We start from the raw sequence: 23,208 nt of genomic DNA, 5'->3' as shown, positions 1-23,208 counted from the left end.
AGTGACTAAATATGAACAAAATCGAAAGTTCGTTTCCCTCTAAAAATTTCAATGACTAAATGTGAACAAACTTCCTCTTGTATTATGTTTTAGCAAATTATTTATTTTTGTTAAATTGTAACAACATTTGTTGATGAAGAAATCTATGAAATAAAAAAAAAAACCCTGAAAATATATTTAAAAAAACAAAAAACCAAAACCGAAATAAAAAACCAATGGTTTGACATTTTCCAAAATAAAAAATCAAAATTTCCAATCTAATTTTGGTTTTACAAAAAAATGAACCATTCTCACTGATGTGAATTATGACCATTGGTTTGGCATGCGAAATTTGTGACATCCCATGAATATGTAGTTACAACATCGTCTGAACTCATAATTCATAGTAAGGGGTTAGAGTATCATCGCATGAATACGTAGTTACAACATCGTTTGAACTAGTAATTCATCACCTACAGGTTATGGGCCTGCTGGTGTTTCCACTGGGTTGTCTAGAATAGTCCGTGGTCGCCATCTATACTCTGGTAGATGACTACATCGCCACATTGTTAGTTAAGGTTATGGTATCTCCTTTCATCCTACATCACATATTCATCATCATCTATTTACCTAATTATCATCACCTATCTCTCATCATTTTATTTTATCACACACCAACTATTTCATCTACCCATGTTTCATCTGCAACATATTTGTAGATATAAAATAAATATACCGTTTAAATCTTTTAAAACATGTATAAAATCGTTCATCCAGCATAGACAGCAAGTATTCAAATAATATGCACACATAACACGTAATTTATATAAAATACTTCATATCTATGTGTAAGATGAAAGTAACTATATATACCATAAAAATCCCATAAATGCTTCCTAACTTCGAACCCCAAGGTTTACTCTACTAAAGCTTCATATTCTCGGCTCTCTGAACCTAGAAGGGTCCATATCTATCACACCAAAAAGCTCAAGATAGCTCTTCCTCTCACTCTACACACTCAAGCTCGCTAGGGTTCTCACTTATGGGAAAGGTAGTCGCAATTGAAGGCCATAAGTGCCTTTAAATATGGCTCGGGCCCAAAGATTTCGGGTTTCTGCCAACAGCGCGGACTCGTCGAGTCGCCTCACCGACTCGTCGAGTCCATTCATTAATCCGAGTCATCAGTCGCGACCTTACTCGACGAGTTGAGGCATCAACTCGTCGAGTCTCTCTTCTTAACTCAAAAGAAAAATACTTAATTTATGATACCTGGAAATCCGGATGTTACATTTTCTTTTTTTATTTCATAGATTTCTTCATCAACAAATGTTGCTACAATTAAACAAAAATAAATAATTTTGCTAAAACATAATACAATAGGAAGTTTGTTCACATTTAGTCATTGAACTTTTTAGAGGGAAACGAACTTTCGATTTTGTTTACATTTAGTCACTAAACTTTTTTTCGTTATCTATTTGCCACTAAACTATTGAAACTGTTCACATTTTACCCTTATGACCGGTAACAGCCGGTCATAAGGGTAAAATGTGAACAGTTTCAATAGTTCAATGGCAAATAGATAACAAAAAAAAGTTTAGTGACTAAATGTGACAAAAGTCGAAAGTTCGCTACCCTTTCAAGTCATTATCCCTAGAATGAAAGTCACAATAATATACACGGAACATATTTTTTTCCATTACTTTTGTATCATTCCAGGTTATCAATCCGAAATCAACCTAACAATCTTATACTACATTTCTTTTATATAATTTCCTCATATTTATGCTATTATAACAAACCAATCATTTTTCTTGTAAAATGTATGAGCTCAAAATAATGAGTAATCTTAAAGATAACATATTTGGTGTATTTGACTAAAGATCTACCTCGATATTGCCAATTATGGTTGGGGTTGATAAGATTTTAGTTGCCTACTCGCTATATTTTTATTATATATCACACTTTTTACAAACAGCAAACTCCAACGCCATAACCACCAAAATCCACATCATGTGTACCTTAGAAAAGCGCGGGGACGTCTTCTTCCTAACTCTTACCGGCGACGGCGAACACCGCCTGAATCCTACTTTCATCTCCTCCATCCGTTCAGCTCTCTCCGAGGTTAAGTCCCAATCCACTACCGGCTCCGCTCTCGTCACCGTCGCCGATGGCAAGTACTTCTCAAATGGTTTCGATATCAACTGGGCCATATCCACCTCCGGTGGGTCTCCTTCCAAGGCCGTTGATCTCCTTCGGCAAATGGTAGATCTTTTCAAGCCACTCGTCGCTGACTTAGTATCCCTTCCTATGCCAACAATCGCCGCCCTTACAGGTCACGCAGCTGCTGCAGGGCTGATTCTCGCGATTAGCCATGATTACATCTTGATGCGGCGTGATCGAGGTTTTCTGTACATGAGTGAGATCGACATAGGGATGACGTTGCCGGACTATTTCACAGCCATGATGAGATCGAAGGTGGGGAAGCCGGAAGCCAGGAGAGATATTTTGATTCGGGCTGTGAAGGTGAAGGCGGAGGAGGCGGTGGCAATGGGGTTTGTTGAGTCGGCGCATGATAGTGTTGAGAGTACGGTGGAGGCTGCTGTGTGCATGGGGGAGGATTTGGCGAAGAGGAAGTGGGATGGTGAAGTGTACTCCGAAATAAGGAAGTCTTTGTATCCAGAGTTATGTGGGGTGCTAGGCTTGATCACTAAGGAAGTTGTAAAGCCACGTTTTTAAATTTGTGGAGGGGTGAAACTTTATTTTTAGATCTTTGTGGTTGATTATGTTGTTTGGTCAAACTCAAAGGGTGTATGTTTTTGTAAGAAGTTGAAATGATTTGTATTATTATAGATAGACGTTGTAATATGTGACATGATACGTGAATTCGTCAGAGACATCTTGAAAAAGGATACAATAGCTCTTCTTCATACATATAATTTTTAAAGCATAAATTATTATGGATAAAGAAAAACTATTATAAGGTCGGGCCAACTGAAAACGGGTTTTTGCGTAGTAAAAAGTCGGATTGACCTATCGGGCTTTACAAAAAAAACTGTAGAACCGATGACTATTGACCCGGTAAAAACTTGGTTCAATATAAAATCTGAAGTATAAAACCTTATTAAAAACACTCAAACACATGCCTTGCTTGATTCTTTTCATTGCCACATTCTTTAAATGTAAACCCTAGAAAACACTCAAATAAGTGTCTTCGGTCGTCAACGGTTCACAACTTTGAAAAATCAAACTCTTCGCCCCTTTACTCATTTAGGAAATCATAGCTTTCAGTTCGTCTTTCGGTTTTCACATGTTCGTCCTTTAGTCCCTTTTAAACTATAACATATGAATACTAGTTTCATGGACATAATTTTTTATGTAAAACGCCACGAAAGTAAGGAGGTTTGTTTAGATCTTCTATCGGTCCAACAAATATGATTCCAAACGGCTCTTCACAGCTTTCAAATCCACGGCCTTTTTGATTGGTGATTACAGCTTCGATTCAATCATTATGATTTATAGTTTTAAAAGTTTGTGATTTACTGATTCGATTACAACTTCAATTCGGCCTTTCTGGTTAGTAATTACTTGCTGCAAAACACCACTAAATGTATTTTCCTTAGACTAAGGTAGTGTTTATTTTTTGTCTGCAGATCTGCGTGACCACGCGCAGACATTAGCCTTCGCAGACTGTTTGTTTTTTTGAAGACTGCAGACCTAAAAATGTCAGCGCGCCCTCTTCTTAGCGCAGATGTGGACTAAAGTCTTCTAACATCTTTAGACATCTTCTAGCCTAAAAAAACATATATATTTTCATTTTTTTCAAGTTTTTTTTTTTTTAATTTATATTTTTTCCAACTTTATTAATGATAAACAATTTGAAAAAAAATTACAAAACTTAAGAAAAACGTTCGACGATACAAACATTATATTTTTGACAACTTTATAAATAAAAATTTATTATAATAATAGTTCTTGAAGTTGTTTATATAAATATGAAAAAAAATCATAATATATTCTTATATTTTTTTGCCAAATTTTGTAAAACAATATTTAATACAATATCGTCAACTTCTCGAGAAAATATTTATGGTACGTTTTTAATGGATTTAATTGAAAAAATCAAAGTTTTTATGCATCCATTTATGTATCAAATTTTTTGATCACTAATTATAATGTTTAGTTATAGCTTTGCAACCAAAGTTGTTGGTTTTTATCAAATATATATGTTAATTTATATCATTTTTATTTTTATTTTTTATACAATAATACATAAAAGTTGATCTAAATTCGTTGATTATTTATAACAAAGTCATAAAAATATTAAAAATCACTTTGAAGTTTAAAAAAAATCAGTTTATTTAGATTTCAGTTTATTTTAGTAGCCCGCAGATGTTAAAAAAACAAACCATCTTTTTTTTAGACTGCAGATGTTTGGTCCACCTCTTCTACTGAAGAGGTCTACAGATGTGGTCCGCAGACTGCAGACATTTTGCCTCAGAAAAAACAAACAGCACCTAAGTGGTATGGGTCACCACAACGCCATTAAGGCTGATGTGGCAGCCCATAACGCTATGATAGCATCAAAACACCCCCTCCCCCTTCTTGTTCTATATTGTTGAAGAGAATTGTTATCGAGATTATAAATGCAATTATGAATCAAGTGATTGAAAAGTAAGAACACAAAGAGTAAATATTAATCAGATCTTATATTGATAAAGACTGATTACAGGAATAAACAAAAAGAATATTTGAGTTCCAAAAGTTATCCTCTACTTCTATCCTCAGTCTCTATTTATAGGGAACCTGAGTGTACAAAAAATATACTAAGTCTAAACAATACGCTTCGCATAAAACTGACTTAGTATAATAACTAAAAATGTGAAACTAAACAAACACACAATTCGACTTTTACAATTTAACCTCTACAATCTCCCCCTTTGTAAACAGTCGAAGCTATTCAGTCCATAAGCTTTTGAACAGCTGAGTGAATTGTCTTTCGCACTTCTCCATACCAGGAAATCACCTTCTTGAGCTCCTTCTTGTCTCCTTCATTATTCTTCTTGCAGTTGTTCATACGAACAATAAAGTGCGTACATTGCGAAGAAGTATATCTTTCAACCTCTGAGACCTTAAACAAAAATTTCTTGGGCTTCCCCTTCGTATCTCTTCCCGAAAACACCATGCCGAAAGGTTTCATGCATATTTCCCCAACAACATACTTTGATAATGCTGACTGGGTTAAGGTTTCTTCCCAAGGGACGTTCACTTCCCTTCCCAAAGTAGTTGCCAATTCTTCATCTGTTAGAGCCAAACAATCGAAGTAATTGTCGATATATATCTTGACATGTGCGAACCCGATCTTAAACACTTTAGTATCAGATCCTTTGAGCTTATTCTCTTCCATATGTTTCAAAATGAGAGCCACTTGAATCAAATCATTGCAATTCATTAGAGGAAAGTCAGCTATTGTGAAGTCATATTGCTTGTTATCAGCTCGAATAACAAAGTAACGAAAATTCTGAAGCATGTCTTCAAACATCGTATCTTTCTTGATCGTTATCACCTTTTTGATCTTCATTAAAGACCATACTTCATCTGGATTTTTCCCCAATACAGCATGAAATCTGATTTTCATGTGTATGTAATCATCAGAATTATCAAACTTCTCGCTAATCTTGTATTGAGCTGTAATGAAGAGCATTTCGTTGATCGAAAAATCTAACTGACAATTGTCTGAATTCGCAATATTATAACTTCTCTTTGGCTTCTTCTCGAATTCATACATTTCCCTTCCCACAACTTTTGACTCTATAGTTTCATAAGAGTACAACTTCGCAGGATCTCCTTTGTTCATTGTAGGAGGATCACTTGCCCTTTGCCTCATAATACTTTGGACTTGTCTTATTCTTTCCAACTCAGCCTCTGCTTCAGCTTTCTTCTCCTCCTTCGACTTTTCGTACAAAATTCCTTTTCCTTTTGCCATAATATCAGTTTGAGGTTTCATACTCGAACTTCCTTCTTTTGCCCCAATCGATATTCCTTTGGCAATTGGTCTTGTGGTTATTGTTGTTGAGGAAATTGGCATCGTAAGTATTGGAAGAGTAGATTTGAGCTGAGTAGATATTACTTTCCCCACATTCTTCGCATCCTCCTCTTTACTTAAATTTTTCTCTCCCCCTTGCACCCCTGTGAAAGCAGGTGGGGCACTCTTTGGTAGTAAAGAGGTAAAATTGACGATTGGTGCAAGAGCTTTCTGAATTGCTTGTTCCAAAGTATTAACCTTTAGAGACAAGAACTCAAGAGTGAGAATTTGCTGAGATGAAGATTGCGAAACCATAGTTTTCAGCTCAGTCACCAACTTGATCAACTGATCAAACTTTTCCTTGGTTTCTTTGTGGTTAGCTTCAAGGATAGGGGCAACAACAACATTGTGCATTGCTATAGCAACCATATCAACCCGCTTTTGGACTTCGATATGTTGAGAAGTAATATCCTGAAGCTCCTTCGCAATTTCAGTTTTCAACTCTTCAAGCTTAAAGTTGACATCCTCCCTCACTTTTTTCACATCTTGTACAAACAGAACATAGCGTTCTTTTGCTACAGCTTTTAACTCTTGGATCACCTCTGAAAAATTACTTCCTTGAGCTTGAATGCGAAGCTCAGTGTTTTTATCTGTCTGATCAACCTTATCCAATATTCGCTTCTCAGCAGCCTTAAGCATAATATCAACCTCCATTGCTGAGATAGATGATATTCTGCCAGAATAAGCTTATGACTGAATAATGGCATTCAACTTATGATTCAGGATTTTGAACTGCTTTCCTGTCATAAGCATATGATCAGGTATATCCTCCTCCTCTGAATCAAAGTGAATATATTCAAATACTCCTCCAAAAGCTCCTCCTTCGGTTTCATTATTAGACATAGGTTGTGAAGGTTGAGGAGTTTTAGGTGATTGTGAGGGAAATAGAGTTGTAAATGGGTTTTGTAGAGGATGGTCAAAAATGGATGAGGTTGTGGATAGTGTAGTAGTTGGAAACAATACAGGTGGTAAAGAAATGGGTAAGGTGATTGGTAGGCTAAGTGGCAAAGTGGTTTCAACACTTGTGATAGGTGCCCCCGTATCAGATACATTGACAACCGTAGCAAAAATAGGTACCTCCTCAGAAACTGATTTGGTAGTGACTATTTCAAGTGGTTGTGAGGAAATTTGCGAAACTTGAATAGTAGAGACAGGTTGAACAGAAATGATTACCGGTGTAGAAACTAGTGGAGTGTCTGCAACCACCTCTTCATCGGAAGACTCATTGCGAATAATCAGCTTTCGCTTTTTCAACAATGTTTGTTGCATTTGTTTTGCAACATCTTGAGCACGTTGCCTCTTAGATCTTGGAGAGACAGGAGCTGGAATATTGCGAACGGTAACCCCCTTACTGCTCACTTCAGTCTTGCGAATCTTTTTCAATACCCCTGATTTTGAGGGTATTGTTTCCTTCTTCTATTTTGGTGAGGTTTCCTCTATCTGAACCTCCTCTTCTTGACCCTGTTTCGAAGACTGAGCAGTTGCATTATTCTTGGTGGCCTTCTTCTTCTTTGGGGTTTTGGCAGCAACTTGTAACAAAATTCCATTCTCCACAGCTGGATCGAAAGTCTTCATGTAGCGTATCAACACCTTGTGAGTAGATGATACTTTGCGAAGCATCGCATCCGGAATGCGAGCAACATGAGTAAAAATATTTTCATCATCCTCCACCTCCTTAGGAAATTGATATAATGAAAATTCTGCAACCTCAACATCCTCTGGGATTGGAATGCCTTCTTTTTCGTATACCTTTTCAAGAATCAGGCTCCAATACCTTGCACAAGAAATTCCTTTTTCTGAATTCGTGTTTTCCAGACTCTTAACAAACTCCTTCCATAACTGAGTTGCATAGTCCACACTAATGTCATAGTACAAGCCCATTACCATGGCATAAACTTCCATACGCCCCCTATCAAGACCAACTGTTCGTCCTGTTAAGCATCTGAGAAAGATACCGAACAAAAAATTCCACATACATGGTAATCCTGACTTTCTGAAGTCACTGATCTTCTCTAGAGTTGGTTGATGGCCCATTTCGTTGAACATGTGGATGATTTGAGAATTAATGGGTTTGAAAAATGGAAGGTTGTTAGGGATTTGCAAGAACTCAACGAACATCTTCTTGGTAAGCTTAACCCGTTTGTTGTTCATCATGTTGAAGGTTATTACATCAGTGGTGTAGTTGTGTGATGCTGATGAAGCTACCAATGACAACCATGTCATCGAAACTGAGAAAGAACTAAACATGGCGGTGGACAGGGGTGATCGTTTCAGGGCAAATGATCATCTTCAGTCCTTCGGGATAAGAAGATACATTCGGATCAACTTGATAGTTGGTGCTTTGGATTTTCATCAGGGATTGAGAAAGAACTTCATCAGTATTTGATTGAGTGCCAGCCATTGTTAGGGTTTGAAAGAGATGAAGTTGAAGAAGTTTGAAGCTTTTTAGGATTATGAGAATTTTGTTCGCGTAACCGTATACAATGATCTTGATTCCCCTTTTATAGGTTACCAAAATCGATTTGAAATTAAAGCGGGATACATTTAATGTTATCCGATGTGGCACCTTGAAAATCGGATCATGACTGTAAAAGATAACCATGCTTCAAAAAGTAAATGTCACATCTCCTAGAAAACCGGACAGAATACCAACCATCTTGAGTACACATCCTGTCAATTTTCCCGTTATAGAATTGGAACCGTTAAAACCCTTCGCATGGAGGCAAGGCTCTTTCACTTTTGGGATGTAAAGTGAAGTCATATGCCAAACTTGCGAAATCATCAGCCTAAGTTGGTATTACTCAGAACCTCAAGGATTTCGTGTGTGCATTGTTCCAAAGAAAGAAGATGAGAATCAAAAAAAAAATTGGAATTCTGTGATGTCAAAAATTCAATTTGACACGAATGCAGTTGAACCCCAGGCATAGGTTGCTTCGTTAATCATCAAGAGAGATGATCAAAAGCTTGTGTAGTTTCCCGTGAATTACAATCGAATACTTTTTGATAAGTATCAAAGGGCTTCTTTTAAAAGATATTTTTGGGTTGGTTTCAAATTTCATTACATATCAACCTTAACATAAGGTGAGAAATTGTAAATGAAATTACTTGTATGACCAGTGTAGTCAGTGACAAGTTGGCTTTTGAAAATATTTCTCATGACTAGGATTTGCGAATAAAACTCACACTGAAATCATATTAATAAAAAAATTTGTACTGGATCTTGTTGGGTAACAAACATCGTGGGTTGCGAATGTTTGATCAAGACCACACATGCGAATTGAATATGATTTGGAGTTTCGAAATTTTGGTACTGAAACAAAAGTTTTGTTAAAATCTGGAACTATGTTCCCCGTCAATTCCTCAAGGTTTATGATATTTGGGTTTCACTTCCATCACGGACTCATGATGTCAGATCATAAACACATAATTTTTGTATATCTAAGTCTCGATGGGTTGAATCAGAGACCTCTGGGACATACGTCTTTGTGTGTGATTTGTGTGAAGAAATTTTGAGATGAAAAAGATTGGTTATTAGATCGAATGTACCTCTGTTATATATGGACCAAACAGAAAACTCTTAACTCATATGAGAAGAGTAAGCTAGCTCTTTTGACTTATGCGAATACAAGCTTTTTTGGGAAGAAATTTTCATGTAATAATTTCATTAAGGCTTTCTTTTCTCACACATAGAGTCATATGAGGCTTGAGTTAACATGCTGCAACATGCATCTAGGGACATCCTAACTAGTTCAAAGTTTATAGAAATAATACCTTTCCATAGAAACACAAACATGACCTCTTCGCATTTAGCCCTGGACAAAACTCTCAACACACAATGTTTAAAGAACAAAGAAAAAAAAAATATTTTTGTGATTTTTGAATTTTCAAAATTAAAAACATAACAAAATAAAATCTTTTTGGATTTTTAATTTTTCAAAAACAAAAATGAATAAACATAAAATCTTTTTGGATTTTTAATTTTTCAAAAACAAAAATGAATAAACATAAAATCTTTTTGGATTTTTAATTTTTCAATAAACAAAAACTACAAAATGAATCGTAAACCTAACCTTAGTTGTTATGATCGCAAATGCGAAGAGATGTGGATGTGAAGCCATGAGAAGCCTCTGGATGAACAGTAACATCTGAACAATTCTGACTCATAACCGCTAAATGAAACTTTCATGCTTGACATTTTGGAATTGAATTCGCATCAATCATCCCCAAACCTGCTAAAATTCTTACAAATGATTTTTCATCAGGAGGTTTAGTAAAAATATCAGCAAGTTGTTCAGTTATTTTAACAAAATGAATTTCAATATTCCCATCTTCCACATGATCCTTGATAAAATGATATCGAAGAGCAATGCGTTTTGTCTTTGAATGTTGTACTGGATTATGACAAATGCGAATTTCACTTTGCGAATCACAATACAAAGGAATCTTTTTCATGTTTATTGCATAGTCACGAAGTTAACTCTGAATCCAAATAATTTGCGAAGTGCAAGCAGCAGCAGCAATGTATTCAGCCTCAGCAGTTGATATAGCCACACAAGTTTGCTTCTTTGATTGCCAACTTACCAACTTTCCATCCAATAGTTGACATCCACCACTCATACTTTTCCTATACAAAGTACATCCTCCTAGATCAGAATCTGAGAAAGCTTGAATGAAAAATCCCGTTTTCGAAGGATACCAAAGTCCTAACGAAACTGTTTCCTTAAGATAGCGAAAAATATTTTCACTGCAGTCAAATGAGGTTCTCTGGGATTAGCTTGATATCTAGCACAATTACACACCGAAAACATAATATCAGGTCTACTTGCAGTTAAGTACAATAAAGACCCTATCATGCTTCGATAAAGTGTTAAGTCAACAGCAGGAGCATCTAACGAAGGAGTTAATCTTGTTCCCACTGCCATTGGTACTATTAGTTTCGTGCTATTGGTCATTCCAAACTGTTCAAGCAAGTTCTTCGTATATTTTTCTTGATTGATTAAGATTCCATCCATGTTCTGTCTTATATTCAATCCAAGAAAATTATTAATTTTTCCCATCATGCTCATTTCAAATTGACTTTTCATTAGATTTTCAAATTCAATTGACAATGCTGGATCAGTTGATCCAAAAATAATATCATCAACATAAATTTGAACAAGCATAAGATGATTCCCAACTTTCTTGCGAAACAAAGCGGGGTCAACTGATCCTTGTTTAAATTTAGATTGTTTCAAGAAATTTGTAAGTGTTGCGTACCAAGCTCTTGGTGCTTGTTTTAACCCATAAACTGCCTTGTCAAGAATATAGACATGATCAGGATGTTCCTCATTTATGAATCCTGGTGGTTGTTCAACGTACACTGTTTCTTAAGTTCTCCATTTAAGAATGCACACTTAACATCCATTTGATAAACATCAAAGTCTTTGTGAGCTGCATAAGCTAAAAATATGCGAACTGCTTTTAGTCTTGCAACAGGAGCAAATGTTTCTTCATAGTCTATTCCTTCTTGTTGCGAGTAACCTTTAACAACTAGTCTAACTTTATTTCGAATAATATTTCCATCTTTGTCGGTTTTATTTTTAAAAATCCATTTTAATCCGACAATTGAAACATCAGAAGGTTTAGGAATTAATCTCCAAACCTTGTTTCGTTCAAATTCAGCCAGTTCAGATTGCATAGCAACAACCCAATCTGAGTGTTCCATAGCATCCTTTACTGTCTTTGGCTCTATTTTCGAAATAAAGACATTAAACATACACAGTTCTTGGTTTGCATTCAGTACCTCATTTTTCGCACGAATTTGAGCTCTTGTCAACACACCATCTTGTGGATTTCCAGTTACCTGTTCTTTTGGATGATTTCTTGTCCATTTCTCAAGTGGTGGATAATCAGGATTTAATTCCAATGGAGAATCTTCATACATATCTTCATTTTTAGATCCTGCAACAGAAAAATTATCATTTAGTTCATGAATCTCATCATTTTCATCAAGATTAATTGTCTCTGTTTAATCATGCTCCCCCTCAACATAATGTTCATCTTGATGCTCCCCCTCAAAATGATGTTCCTGTTGATTTTGCGAATACTCCCCCTCAACTTGATGATTCGTATTTTCATTCTCCCCCTTGAAAGTTTGCTTTCTGAGTTCATTGTTAATCGTATGCTCCCCCTCCATATGAACTTCATGCACACTTTCGCATGATTCTAAACTTGTAGTGATTGTTGAATCATCAGTATGTTTTGAGGAGTCTGTTGATTGATTATCAGGAGCATTGTTTTCCGCATCAATTGCCCTGTCAGGAATTCCAAAAATTAAGTCATAATCAAAATCATTTATTTCAGAATTATCAATTTGTGTATCTGAATCAACAAGAATTGATTTATTCTCAAATTTACTATCTGTTTGTTTAAGATAGTAATCATCAAAAGTTAAATTGAAAGTTCCTTCAACTTTTCTTGTTCGCTTGTTTAGCGCCCTGTATGCTACTGAATTTTGCGAATATCCTAAGAATATGCCTTCGTCAGCTTTAGCTTGGAACTTTGTCAAATTATCTTTGAGATTCATTATGAAGCACCTACAACAAAAAACATGGAAAAATTTGACATTAGGTTTTCGATTGTTGATGATTTCATATGGAGTGATATTGAATCTGCGATGAATAAATGATCTATTCTGAGTAAAGCATGCAGTTGAAACTGCTTCAACCCAAAGATATTGAGGTAGATTCGCATATGTTAACATTGTTCTGGCTGCTTCGCATAGAGATCGATTTCTTCTTTCAACAACACCATTTTGTTGTGGAGTATACGGTGAGGAGAAATTATGCGAAATGCCTTTGCTTGTGAGAAAAGAATCAAGAGTTTGATTTTTAAACTCAGAACCATTATCACTTTTAATTTTGCGAACATTCTTTTTAAGGCTAATCTCAATCAATTTGATAAAATCAATCATCGTCTGAGTAACTTCATATTTTAACCTGAGAAAAAATACCCATGTGAATTGAGAAAAATCATCAACCATAACTAAAATATACCGCTTTTTATTGATTGTAGCAACAGTCGACGGTCCACATAAGTCAATGTGAAGAAGTTCCAATGGTTCTATGATTTTTGAATCTATCACAATCGGATGACCTTTTCTATGTTGTTTTCCTTGTTCGCAAGCTGCACACAGAGAATCATTGTCAAATTTTAGTACAGGTAAACCTCGAACTAAATCTTCAGTGACAAGTTTGTTAATATTGTGAAAGTTCAAGTGTGACAATCTTCTATGCCAAAGCCAGTTGACATCATTAGATGCCTTTGATAGTAAACACACAACAGGTTTTCCCACGATTGGTTTGATGTTCAGTGTAAACATATCACCATATCTTTTGGATTTGAGAAGTACTTCATTTGTCTTCGCATTTGAAATGATACTTCCTTCTTCATTAAATACAACCTGGTTTCCAGTACCCACAACAAGTTGTGACACACTAATCAAGTTATGTTGAAGTCCTTCAACATAAGCAACCCTGTTAACAGTGAGATGTCCATTAGTGACTTTCCCATAGCCTTTCACTTGACACTTGTGATTATTCCCAAATTTGACACTCCTACATTTTCCAAGCTTCTATAATCTCGCAAGTTTTCCTTTCTTCCAATCATATGACGAGAGCAACCACTATCAATATACCATTTCACATCATATTGCTCGTCATACATCACCTTCATTTATTGAAAAAATTTAGGAACCCAAGACTTGTTGGGTCCATCATTAGTAGAATGAAACAAATTCTTTGAATTTAAAAACCATGTTTTCACTTTGTTTGTGACAGAATCCATTATATCAACATCATTAGATCTAGATATTGAAATATAGTTGTTCAATAGTTTTGGATTTCCATTGATTGTAATCTCATCCTAAAACATTCGCAGCTTTGATAACTGGTTTCCATTTTTGAACCGGAACTTGCGATTTATGAGATGATGAACTAGCAGTGGAAGAGTTATTTGCGAACTTGTCAAATGCATTCTTTATTTGTTGCTCTAAAAACTTCCCACTTTGATACTGTCTTCCTTTCCCTTCAAGCCAACGATTGATCGTACTTACATCAGATTATCCTTTTGTATACGAAACTTTGGTCGGTTTTGAGACTGAAGGATTTGGAAAATTTGGTTGTTTTGGTGAAAATTTCACTTTTGCTTGAGTTGAATTTTTCAAAGTTGATGAAGTATTCGTGAATTTGCCAACATTTTGAAACTTTTGATTATTTACAAATTTTTGCGAAGTCTCAAATTTTCGATTGTTGTCATATTTGCGAACACATGGAATTTTGTCAACATAATTTATTGGTTTGTGAAAACTTGTATCTATTTTTTTATTTTTGCTTTGAAATTTTGATGATGTTGTTTTTCAAATTTGTTCTTTTTCAACTTTTGATTTATCATTAGACACAACTTGCCAAAAGATTGCTTTTCTTGCTTTTCTTTTTGAAACATTATTTTCCGTTGAATAATTTCCAACCATCAATTTGAATTCATGAGAATTTAATTTCACTTCAGCCTTTGGTTTTTCAACTTTTTCAAAAACTTTGTTTGCTTTTTCACCTTTAACCGTCCATTTTTGTGATGATTTTTGTTTTTGAAACACATAAGGATTTTGAGTTAAATTGTTTTCTTCTGTGTTTTGATTTGCGAAGAAACCTTCAGTAGTTGACCTTTGATTATCTTTTTCAATCATTTTGTTGAATTCAGGATGAATTTTCTTAGCATTCCCAGTAGTAACAAAAATTTGATTTGGAAAAATGTTTTTATCAGTGCATACAAAATTTGGATATACCACAGTGTTGGTTTCCAAATAATGTGCACCTTTGTTATTTAAAATTTTGTCAAATTATTTTGTATTATCAAACACTTGATCAACCACAACTCGTGGAGGTATTTCATGTGAATCTTTCACATCTTCTTTGTTTTCATTAGTGACATCAGATTTCCAGCTTTCAACTTCCACATTATCAAAATTAGAATGTTGCGAAGTAGAGGGTTTTTCAGTTTCATCCTCTACTATCGAATCAACTATAATTTCTTTACCTTTGATCTTAGATGTGATATTAATGATTGACAATTGAGAACAATCAACCTCTTCTTGCTCTTCTATCTCACTGATTTCACTCACATTATCTAAATTGTCATCAATATCAGCATAATTGAATTGAGAATCAAGAGTTGAAGTTTCGGTTTTCTTTAAGATTTTCACTTGTTCACTCTTTGTCAAACTTTCATTGACAATGTTAACCAACTCATCAGCATTCAAGAATTCATCAATTTTGACAATACCATATGGATATCTATCATCAGGTATTTTGTCAAATTGAGCAATTGTACTTTCGCAATCATAAGAAACAACATCAACTTTTTCACGTTCATATTCAAGAAAAGGTAAAAGTTTCCTATGTTGTTCTTTGCTAATGTCAGAAGAATGATGTAAAGCAGTTAATTTTGCATACAATCGTTTGGCAGAATTACAATATATGTTCCTTTGTGCTAGCAACAACCTAACATCATATGTAAGATTATTCCTATCACAATCTACATTTTTGATCTGCATTTCAAGTTTTTCTACTCTGCTCCTTTTTATTTCTAATTCTCGTCGTGTCTCACCTAGTTACATATTTAAATTTTGAGCTTCAGTACTAGCAGACACAATAACAGAATCAAAATAAGCAACAATATCATCAAATGAAGTGATTTCAGCATCATAAGCAGATAAAGGAATATTAAAAGATTCAAGTATAGCACGTACCTTGGTGGTCATGGGTGATTTGTCCGTGGATTTGGATACGAAGCATCTCCCTGAAATATCCTCTTCGCAATCTTCAAAACTTGCGAACATGGCTCCATGTGTAGGATGCCTCATTTCTTCATCATCAGATCCTGAAGACCAGATCTGATACGTTCCACTCTCTTCATCAGCAGATTCACCCTTCGCAACTAGAGACACTCCTTTTGTCTTAGCGCGCAACTCTTCAATCTTTTCCAAATAGTATGCTTCGTCTTTAACTTTTTCCTTCTTCTCTTCTTTCTTTCGCAACATGCAATCGACTGCGAAGTGATTCACACCATTGCAGTAGTGACAGTAAATTCTTGAGTCACCATTCAGCTTCTTCACTTCTTTCGCATCTTTTTGTTTCTCATCAGCTTTCTCCATTTTCTTCCTCTCCTCTCTTCCAGTTTTTGTGACTCCACTCTTCACATCACTAGCCTTTCCTTTTCGATTAAAAGGCTTTTTGAAAAACTTCTTAACTCTATTGTTTGAGTAGAATGCCACAGCTTCATCATCATAGTTCATCAAAAATCCTTCATTATCTGAACCATCTTTTTCATTAACATCAACTTCTGATACCTTTGAAACAAGAGCCAAAGGACCTCCAATACTCTGTTTTGATTCTTCATACATTTCTGAAACTTCACTTTCATGTGTTTTCAGCTGATTGTAGAGATCATTCAAGTGAGCTGTATCAAAACTCTGTTGGTTCTTAATCATCATACTTACGCTTTGCCATTCCTTGCGAAGACCCATGATGAAAGTTAAATTGAACTCCATGAGAGACCTAGTGATTCCATACCTATTGCAGCGAAACACAAGCTCATTCAGACGATCATAGTAACCTTCAAGAGTTTCAGCCTCCTTTTGTCTGAATTCCTTCAGTTCAACTAGACATTGCTTCACAAAGTTGATCTTCGTCTTTTCGCTACCTTGATACTTCTCTTTTAGAGTGTTCCAGATCTCCTTGGCTATTTTACAACTACGGATGTAATTGTAAACCACAGGAGGTAGAGCACCTCTTAGTTCCCTCATGCACCTCTTTTCATTATTTTTCAAACGTTTTTGTTGTTCAGCAACTTCAGATGATGTAGTAGATGGTCCAATTGGTTGAGCATTAGCAGGAGCTTGCACTGTTCCATCGATACAATTCCAAAGTTCTTCATCAATTCCATTTAAGTAATCCTCCATTCTATCAGCCCACTGATCATAGTATTCAGGAATTAACATTGGAATTTTGGTTGAGGAACCAAGCAAGTGAGAGAAGGAAGTCATTGTATTCATGTTGAAGTTCGCCATTGATGAACACAAAAATTTTCAGAAAGCTTGAAAAACTTGATGAATTTGTGAATTGATCAACTGAATTGATCACAAATCGCTAATCGATTACTCGACTAAACAATTCAAAGACAGAATCAATTCAAATCTGAAGATCAAATTTGATTTTCAAAACCAAAATACGCGGAAAATTTTGAGTAAAGTTGCTACTCAAAAAGCAAATGATTCTAACATGAAAATCAGATCGATGCAGTTTGAATCCTGCTTTGATACCAATTGAAGAGAATTGTTATCGAGATTACGAATGCAATTATGAATCAAGTGATTGAAAAGTAAGAAAACAAAGAGTAAATATTAATCAGATCTTATATTGATAAAGACTGATTACAGGAATAAGCAGAAAGGATATTTGAGTTCCAAAAGTTATCCTCTACTTCTATCCTCAGTCCCTATTTATAGGGAACCTGAGTGTACAAAAAATATACTAAGTCTAAACAATACGCTTCGCATAAAACTGACTTAGTAGAATAACTAAAAATGCGAAACTAAACAAACACACAATTCGACTTTTACAATTTAACCTCTACACTTGTTGTGCTGATTTTTGTTGTCTCCAAGACCGGATGAAACGAAATCATCTATTGGTTGCACAAATTATCTCTTTCTGTCTCTCTCCTCTTAATGGGTGTTATAACACCATGAACACCACCCTCTTTGCTTGTTGCTTCTTGTTATAACACCACAAAAACGGGTCCATACCTAATAGTCATAAAGTGACTTGGAATTTTAGTTGTTTTGTCTCATCAACGGATAGCTAAAAATTCTGTTAATTTGCTTTTTAATTTTTTGTTAATTTGGTAGTTGAAAATTATGTTGCTTAAACTTCCAATGGGTTTCAATTGTTATATGGGTTTCAATTGTTAAATGGGATTGATCTAAAATTTGTTGTTATGTATTTTATTAATGTTTGAACACATGGAAATAAATTTCTAGGTTTTATATATACATGAATCCTAATATATATATATATATATATATATATATATATATATATATATATATATATATATATATATAATGCGTAAAATTATGAAAATCGAGTAGATCCGACGGTTGAACCATCAATTGGTCACCACATCTGATCAACTAAAATTAGGTTTAAAACATTTCATACTACCACCATACTCTATATGGAGCATATCAACAACCGCACACCTTTTTATTTTTGTGAGTACACAACCATGCACCACAACACCCTTTCACTTATCTTAAAATCTCTAAATTTTATTATTTTTAAACTTTTTTTGAACTACTATAAATGTAGAAAATAATATAACATAAAAATATCATTTAAAATAATTTTTGACAACATTACATAACAAATATACGAAATAGATTACATTCCACTAGAGTTGTAAACGAACCGAACGAACAAAAATAATGGTTTGTTCATGTTCTTTCGTTTAAGTTAACCTAATAAATGAACTTAAAACGAACAGATTAACGAACGGATTTCTTGTTTGTGTTCGTTCGTTTGAGAATTTATCTTGTTCATGTTCGTTTCTTTTATGTTCGTGAACATGCTAAATGAATATAAATGAACAAAACTAAACATACACAATTGAAGATATATGAATATAAACAAACATATAATATAATAATGTATAAAAAACAATTGAATATATATGAACATAAATAAACTTAAACAAACAAACATAAACAAACGTAAAGGAACAACAAAAACGAACGTTCACGAACACAAATGAACGAAGAAAACAATTCTTTATGTTCGTTCGTTTAACTAAACGAACACGAATTTGTGGTCATGTTCGCTCATTTATTAAATAAATGGACATAAACGAACTTCCCACCGAATGGTTCACGAATGATTCGTTGAACGTTGAGTTCTTTTACAGCACTACATTCCACTATTTTGATATATTTTTAACAATTTCCTTTTACATCGCTTGGATCGCAACTATGGCTTCTTCCATGTCTTTCTTCAATGTTAAGGTTCTTAACTCACAATCTTCTTGCATTCTTCTTTCCTATCACAATGTCTTTTTTCTAAATTGTAGTTGCTCATCGTAAGTGGTAGCAAATTTGTTTATTTTATTGACTAATTCTTGCACCAATTCGACTGGTAGGACCAATTTTTTTATGATGGACCGACTTTTCTTGTTCTATCTCTCCCGATAGGGCATTGCCATTCTTTAATCATGTCATTGAATTTGTTGAGGTTGAGAAAGCGTCATGTGACGAGTGATCACGTTTGGTCACTTGCATGCGGTCTATTAATTCATATCGAAGACGCGTTTGGAAAAGGTTCCGATGCCCACCTTAATAGTGTTGCGTTTTGAGCATTCTAACACTCCTATGATGTACATGCAACCCTATAAACCTTGGATATATGTTTTCTCTATTATACATGCAAATAATAACTTTCCAAGGCTTTAATCCTAACTAGCATATTATGAAGCTCTTATACTACAAAGTACTAGTTAGATGACATACCTTTTGATGTAGCTTGATGTCTTCAAGCTTTAAGAGCTTAGCCCCAATAGTGTGGAAGCCTCAAGTGGAATCACAAATCACCATTTTTTTCCAAAGAATATGATCTTATATAGTTGTTACAATTAGGGTAAACCCTAATTGTCATGGCCTTCCATTTCCTTGGATCCATGGGTTCAAATACACCATGGAGCATCCATGGACCATCCTATGGGTTTTAGCCCAACTTGATTATCCATGAAGCATTAACCTACTATACAAGTATGGATGATTTACACAATCAACCCATATAGAACTCAAATGTATAGCCAACTAAACTGGAATGGGCACAGAAATGTCAACACGATAGGTTATAAACCTCACGTCGTGTGTTAGTGTTAAACTACATGTTTTTATTCTTGATTAGATCTTGAACTTCTTTTCAGGATCTTTAAGACTCCTACTGTCCTCTTGACATATAAGACTATCTTGCCAAATATTCAAGAGATAGTGTGGATTCTAATCAAGACAGACACTTAACACAATTAGCCTTAGTTGGTCTTTGTTTTATCCAAAACATCACAACTTACCAATTTCAAATGTACAAGAGTAGAAAACTTTTACTCTTACATTTGACAAGTGTTTTTTAAACCTTCTTAAGACATGTCACTCAAGTTACAATCTTGGAGTATGACTCTAAGAATTGTTATGAAATGAAATATGACTCATCTTTTTGATTTAACCATTTCAACAATTCATGACTCCTCTTCTTAGTCATAAAAATGCACTAAAATGACCTTAGAGGATCAATTGTGATATGGTATCTTAATTATTAAGATGATCATGAACATGATACTAAAGTACTCTTCCATATTTTTAGATTTGAGAAACTTTTATCTTTCTACCAAATTTGATTCTTCTTATTCGTTCTGTCATACATTGAAACTTTTCCAATGTCTCAGAATTATACTTAAGCTTGTAAGTATATTCATATTTACTAAGCCTTAGTAAATCATGACGAATAGTCTTATCCATCTTTTGTGGTGGACTTTGACAAGTGCACAAGAAAGTGTACTTGATCCCTTAGTCCTTCTCTTGACTCACACATCCATGTGAACAAGTAGTTAGTCTTAATTTTCAAATGCTTGAAAGTTCTCATTCATCATGCTATACAACTTGCATGATTCCAAGTTTCTATCCAACTGAAACTTGGGTGATGAGTATCTTTCCTTATTTGGTAAATTTAGACACTACCACAAATGAAAGAATCAAATTTATATTTCCAGTATTGCTATTAATGGAATCATATAAGCAACAATTTTTTTCCTCAAATGCCATTGTAAGGATATTTTAAAATAAATAAAATCATCATTTTTTTCCTTTTATTTTAAAAACTTTTCAGAAAAAACTATCTTTACAATGCAAAAGAGCATGAAAACTTTATTGTTATCTATTCCTAAGAAACATCTCATAACTCCTAAGAAGTAGCTCAAGAATCCAATCTTCAAACTATGCGATAGAAATCCATCTCCGCGATCAGATTCAACATATTCTTTCTTTAAGTTTCTTCACTTTTCTTTGATTCTTAAAACATCAACATGTGACCTAGTCACATCATGTCTCATGGATCTCAGAATAGAAACTTAGCAGAGTTAGATAGTGGACTTTACCTGAAGTAGAGTCAAACTTATTGACTTTAACATCCTTAGGTAAATTTGGCAGCTTCGCAACTAATGCCCCTTCCTTTGGCAATGGACCCTTGATAATGGGACTATCTCAGAATTAGCCTCTCTCTTTACCATTTGGTCAACCTAGTTGACTATGGCCAATCCCTTTCCATTGGGAAGAGAGAGCTTTAGTAGATATCCAATGTCATCATTGTCAATGTCCATAAAGTTTTAGGAAGTTGATCTTAGCAAATAGATAAGATCATTAAGGGTCTTGTCATAGTCTATTTTATAGGTGTCCCAAAGGAACTCACTATGTAACTTAGAAAGTGATTGAGCCACCAACGTTCTCAAGACTTTGACACCAAACTCTCACGGCTTGTCAGTATGTGACTACATCTCCAAGATGTGACGACACATAGGCGTTTACTTGCCAATAGGGCTTGAGTGACCTTAAACTTTTCAAGAACTTATGGGTTAGGGAGAATAATTGGAGGAGGTGAAAGAAGTATGATTTCCATGGGATATGATCTTCATTTAGGAAATCTTGTTTCAAGAGATTTGGGAAGATCATAAATGTCTAAACCAGACATCTTTTGGGAGATATTCAAGATAGTTGATTTAAAGTCCTTAATATGACACCCAATATGAAATATTAAGGCTAGGACCCAACAAACTATTTTATAACTTAGAAGAGGGATGCTGTAAGCCAAGCTATAAAATATATGAAGGTAGGTGAATGACGATTCACCAATTTCCACCAAGATAAATGAAATTTATTATTAGGTTTTAATTGGATTTGAAACTCCTAGATCTTTTGAGATTCATTGAACTGTTCAATGGCATGTTTCAATCTCGAGTGTGCCCTTCAGGTTTTGTGACTGGGATGCCGAGGATCACAAAACAAGGTGTGAAGTAACCATGCAAATTACTTGGTACCCTTAAGTGTTTACCCCTCAATCGATGTGCCGGTTAACCACACACGCTCCATCGATACTATGATAAACATTAAGTTACCCTTTGCCTACCTTGTTAAATACGAGTTAGTGTGCCGGTTAACCACACACGCTCCACTAACCGACTTAAAAGAAGTGCAAAGTGTAATTTCATGGATTAGCACCTTATTCACATTTTCCTAAGTAACTAAGATTGGGTATTTATAAAAGGTTTGGTTACTTAGTATTTATCAATAATACTTTTAATGAAGGGAGAATTGTAGTCCTTGTCCTACCCGTTCGGCTAACGACCCTCCACCAGTCAAGGAAGCGGTGGGTGAGAGTGGACACCCATTAAACTGCCATTCTACAGACAGTAACCTTATACCCCCCTTATAGACCAGCTTCATGAATGAGGCCTACTAATGGTAAGACGACTTGCTCTTATACATATATATATAACTATTATTAACTTATAATATTATAAAGTATAAGGGTTGAATTTTAACTTTTAAAATTCTAAGGGCTAACTTGGAATTAAAGTATTCATAAGAGAAGAATTTTCAAATTCCAAAACTTGAGGGCAAGTTTTGAAACAATTCAAAACTAATTAATTCCAAAACTTATGTGTTTAAAGTAGTTTTAATTAAAAACTCTTCAAGTTCCATAACTTGTTGACAAGTTATGGAAGACTTTAAACTAATAAAAGAATTAACTTTTCTTTATTTTATAACTTGTGGAATTAATTAAGGTTACATATTTTATTACTTAATGAAGTGACTCTTGAACTTCCATAACTTGAGGACAAGTTATGGAGTCATAAAACCATTCAATGAGACAAGACTCTTCATTTTTGTAACCATTGCCAACTTTTAAGAGTTTTATGAAAATTAAATGTGAATTTTCATATAACTTGAGGACAAGTTACAAAAACACATTTTAGAATCAACTCTTAGATTAAAATGGATTGAA

The 23,208-nt window shown here is 34.6% G+C and overlaps 1 protein-coding gene across 1 annotated transcript; it reads left to right on the top strand.

Moving 5' to 3' along the window:
* The first annotated feature begins 1,942 nt into the window (after positions 1-1,942).
* Positions 1,943-2,869, top strand: LOC145053317 (enoyl-CoA delta isomerase 2, peroxisomal-like). The gene has a single exon (XM_079001339.1). It carries the CDS (start codon positions 1,990-1,992, stop codon positions 2,713-2,715), a length of 726 nt encoding a protein of 241 aa, XP_078857465.1. The 5' UTR covers positions 1,943-1,989; the 3' UTR covers positions 2,716-2,869.
* Positions 2,870-23,208: the final 20,339 nt, after the last annotated feature.

Source organism: Lactuca serriola, chromosome 5 (assembly GCF_051521515.1).
Source record: "Lactuca serriola cultivar US96UC23 chromosome 5, Lser_US96UC23_V15, whole genome shotgun sequence".
Classification (NCBI taxonomy): domain Eukaryota; kingdom Viridiplantae; phylum Streptophyta; class Magnoliopsida; order Asterales; family Asteraceae; genus Lactuca; species Lactuca serriola.
The sequence above is the reverse complement of the archived record's forward strand: the minus strand, read 5'-3'. Positions and strand labels throughout refer to the sequence as shown.